The sequence below is a fragment of the Eurypyga helias genome, unplaced genomic scaffold, assembly GCF_000690775.1.
Source record: "Eurypyga helias isolate BGI_N326 unplaced genomic scaffold, ASM69077v1 scaffold4886, whole genome shotgun sequence".
NCBI classification, from domain to species: Eukaryota; Metazoa; Chordata; class Aves; order Eurypygiformes; family Eurypygidae; genus Eurypyga; species Eurypyga helias.
In genome coordinates this window covers 9,599-14,144 of record NW_010257105.1, presented here as the reverse complement: position 1 = coordinate 14,144, position 4,546 = coordinate 9,599, and the positions used below count along the sequence as shown (strand labels likewise).

Below are 4,546 nucleotides of genomic sequence, written 5' to 3'. Positions count from 1 at the left end.
ACCATTCTCTGAATACACAGAGATATCTCATCATGAAAGGGCAATATTTATCTATATTAAACCACAAACGATACGTAAGATAGACCCGTTGTTGCTTTCAACAGATTCTTTAATGGCAACGACGCAAAATGGAATACAAAAAAAACCCGGCAGAGGGCATGGTAAAGCAAGAGCGCTGTAAAACAAATCAGAGAGTGAGCGATGCTGGTTATAGCCTCACGTTTTGTTTATGCATCTAGCAACAGCAGCAACGTGCAATGCTTTTACATCACTGAGTTCTGCCACTCTGTGTTTCTGTGGCAGAGGGGAAAAAAAAAAGCAACGCGAGGACAGAATGAGATCTAGGTCTCACGCGTCTCTCTTCCTAGAGAGATCTAGGAGGATGCTGGGGCAGCATCTTCCTTTGGCACCGGAATGGATTTGCACTCTAACAGCCACAGCACTTGCCAGGGAGAAGGGGACGCAGAAACGAAAGCTTGTCATTGAAATGGATCGCGTTGTAATTCGGAAGGTGTTCGTTTTCCCGCGCAATGTAACGAAAGCCACTTCCATCGCTGTGCTCGCACAACAGCCAGGCCCCTTTCTGAACCTTGTGAGAAGAGATGATGTCATTGTCGTGCCCCCTACCTAGATTAGTGGCTTCTCTTATCACCCTGCATTTCCCTTGGTACTGGGCATGCTCATAGAGAGTGATCTGGGGATTGTGCAGGTTTTCCGTGATCAGCCGTAGGGAAGTGATCTTGTCGTTCATCTGCTCACCAACAAAGCCGTGTTCTCCCTCCTCAAACACCAGCAACTGGCCCGTATAGTTGAGGTGCTCGTAGGCCACCCAAGGCTGGCCAGTCACCTTCACTGAGGAGACACAGTCATTCCAATCCACGTCTTTCAGATTGGCAATGTCGCTGGTGAATTCTTTGGAGTAACCCTGGAAGTTGGCATGCTCATAAATGATGATTTTCCCCATCTCAGCTGGATTTCCCTACTTGGGATTTCTTCCTGCAGGTGCTGGATGAGAGCCTGCACGAAAGGAAAACAGAAAATAAGCGCTGCTTGCGAGAAGACTTCTCGTCCCTCCCCCCAAAATGCTGGAGGGGTTGGAAAAAAAGGAAAGGCAGAACATTCTTAGCAGAGGATAAATACAGCAGCAGCTGGCAAGGGCGTGACAGAGAGATCGGAATTTGGAAGAAAAAAGCAAAACAAGCTATGTACACCCAATCTGCCCAGTTGTATTCAGCTGTGTATGTTGGTTCTTGTATCCGCATGAATGGCATCTGAGCATTCAGTTTAACGTCTCACTGGTTTGTCCTAAATCATAACGACATCAAAAACGTAACCGGTGATAAATCTTCCGGTCGATAACTGACGCTACATTTGAGAATTATTTTAGAAATTGGCATTTGTTGTTTGGACCGGGTTTCATCATCCACCTAATACTACAGGAAGTAGTGAGACATTCAATTAATTTCTAAATGAAAGTGCATTTTGTACAGTAAATAGAAAAAAAACCCCAACTATTCTATTAAGGGCAGAAGTGAACTTTTAGACCCACTGAAATACCTTATTTGTCTTTTTATATGGAATTCTATTGAAATCAAGAGATTCCTGCTCTTGACATAAGCTGAGAAGCAATCAGGTTCAAAGCACCCGATCTTGGCGTGAGCCTGAATTTCAGGTTGCAAACACCTTTTTTTGTAGCCCTGTAACAAATACTTGTATCTAATTCCGCACAAAGTCATCGGGTATCAGATAAAGAACCACAGCATTTATTAGTAGCAGCTGCCGGGACGGACACGAGCCGCCGCCTGAGGTACCGGCGCCCTTTCTAAGTCACGTAACGGTCACCGAAGCCACGTTTTAAGATTTCAGGGCAAACGCAGCGGAGGAAAAGGAGCAGTTACTCCAGTCGATTCTGGGAAGGGATGGGAGAAGATCAGATCCGCCCAAGTGAGATTAAAAGTCGGGCTAAAATTGCAAGACCTGAGCATCTTAATCAATATTTAAATGAATAAATCCCACTTAAATCTCTTTCTTTTTTTAAAAAAGTTAGTAAAAATATTTAAGCATTTTTAATTGAATTTATGAAGGCTGTGGCCATCTGAACTTTAATTTATCGGTGGAGTGAACACTAGTATAATGACCTTCTGCCTGAAGAAAAGACAATAACATTAATTAGCCAATTAATTTGGATGACACAACATAAAGATCCCATGCCCAAGACCGATTTGTGTAATAGTCTCACTTTCATCCCTTGGAATTTTGCAGCACTGGCTCCCTCTCCCTCCGGCTGGCCTTCCGCCACCCCAACCTCTCCCGACCACCTTTCGCAGCTGCCCCCCGAGAAGCCCCTCGAGGGCTCTCCCGCCGAAAGCGCGCGGCTCACCTCGACGGGTTTTGGGGGAGAGCCGACGGCACTTCCTCCGCCCCGGTGCTGCCTGGCAGCTCGCTCGCCGGCGTTTATAGCCGGCGCGGGAGCCTTGCGAAACGAGGAGTGGCCAATGAAAAATCGTGAACGGTTTTATTTGGCTTTGATCTTACTACAGCCAGCCGCTTGGTTGCCCGGGCTCAAGAGCCCGTCGAGGGGCGAGCATCTTGATAAAACTTGGATCTTTGATTCCTGTTTGTCTTCATTCCCCAGGAGCCGGCTGTACCGCAGTAACCCGTCACCGTATTCCGCGACGGGCGGGCTGTAAACAGGTTTTGCGTGAGATATCCAGGTGCCATTTAAGCAGCTTTTTTTTTATTATTAAATTCCACTCGCCCCCTTCTCACCTACACGGTCATTTTGGGGAGGCAGAGGGATGCAGAGCTGGTGAAGCAGGGCGAGGAGGCCCTGGCAGAGCTGCAGCGGCGACACCTCGGGGCTTATTTTCCCAGCGCGGGTTTCCCCCGTAACGTGTTTCCAGACGCAAAAGCTGGCTAGCACGCTGCGCTGCAGCGGGAAGAAACTGTGGGATCTGCGTTAGTTCAAAAGAAATCCAGATCCTGCAAATACCCACAGCAGCAAAAAGCAGCAGCTTCCTTTAAAGGCTTATTTCACCTCAGCCCTCTCTGAATTTTGAAATCAAGCAACAGACTGATGAATGATAACAACTGTTTTTAAAAAAAAAAAAAAAGACCAAGCTGCACTGCCAGAGAAAGCAAACGAGCGATTGTTCAGCTTCACGGAAAGATACAGGTGGGAAGGGACCTCTGGGGGTCTCGAGTCCAACCCCTCCCCTCCTCACAGCTGGGCTGAATCTGCTCAGCACCTTGCCCAGGTGAATCCTGAACATCTCCAAGGCTGGAAATTCCGGGTGCTGACCCACCGCGGAAGGAAAGCGTTCCCTCCCTCGCCACCCGACGTGAGAAAGCTCCCGAGAAGGGCTCAGAGGAGATTTAGTGGTTATTGGAGCAAACAAATAAAACGCCGCTAGCTCGGGAGCAGTAGATCTCAAAGACACCTTGGATACGAGCAGACTGGCCGAGCACCATGTTCCTCTGGGAGGAACCAAGGAGGAGGCAGGAGCTACGAGCCAGATGTTCATACGCCAGAAATCCCGAGGAAGAAAACGGGCAGTTGTGCCTCCAGCTCCAGAGCAGGTGCTGCTCCAGGCTGCCATTAAACAGAACGACCTCACGGCCGAGATGTGACAAGCTCAAGGTCACCCTGACAACTTGCCCGGCTGTAGGATGCTTCAGGGATCTCTGCTCCATCAGGCAGGATGTCACTGGAGAAGATGGGGAGCTGGGAAGGGAGAGAGTTCACCCCTGCTAAAACAGGCAGCCTGTACGCTAGCTCCAGCCAAACCCTCCCGCTGCGTCTCTTCCGCTGGCGCTTGGCGGAGCTCGCGCCGTGCTGCCTCACAGCACCGGGCCGGCGCGGAAACGCACCGGGTTTGTTTTCCACCTGGTTTGCCCATCCTCTGCAGTGCAGAGGGATTCTGGGATTTGGAGGAGACAAGCAGGACCTCACTTCCCAGCAGCAGTGAAACCAGCTTCGCCACGGGGCCACATCACACCTTGGCTGCACGGTCCCGTGCGGCGCGGGGGGCTCACCCCGCCGTTCAGTGCCGCTGGGAAGGGGAAGGCCCCGTTCCACTCCTGAACCATGCGTGTCCACCACCTGGTAAGAGAAGGAGCACAGCAGTGGGAAAAGTTAAATTATTTAGTTGTGCTTTGGAAAATATTCTCTATCTACCATTACACCATTCAGCACAACCTGAACACCCCCCTCTTCCTCAGCACCCGCAGACTCGGAAAAGCCAACACGGGGCGCGAACCGCAGCGCGCCTCAACCACGCCGGAGGGACGCGGGCCACGGCCAACTCCCAAACGCCCTCTGCAGAGCACCAAGGCTGGCGGCGGCGCTTCCCGCGGCACCGAGGGGAATCCAAAGGCGGCTATGGGATGTGGCGCCACCGAAGCGCAGCCCAGGATGTCTGTATGAACACCCCCGAGCTCACAGACGGGAGCTCCTGGGTCTAACGACCACCTTTCTTGGGGTTATGGAATCCGTGTAGTTTTCAATCCCGAAGTCGCTGGCTCCTATTTGTATGGAGCTTTATGC

At 50.7% G+C, this 4,546-nt stretch overlaps 1 protein-coding gene across 1 annotated transcript; it reads right to left on the bottom strand.

Annotated features, from left to right (window-relative positions):
- Nucleotides 1–427: 427 nt before the first annotated feature.
- LOC104511316 (epidermal differentiation-specific protein-like) lies at nt 428–964 on the bottom strand. The gene has a single exon (XM_010153880.1). It carries the CDS (start codon nt 962–964, stop codon nt 428–430), a length of 537 nt encoding a protein of 178 aa, XP_010152182.1.
- Nucleotides 965–4,546: the final 3,582 nt, after the last annotated feature.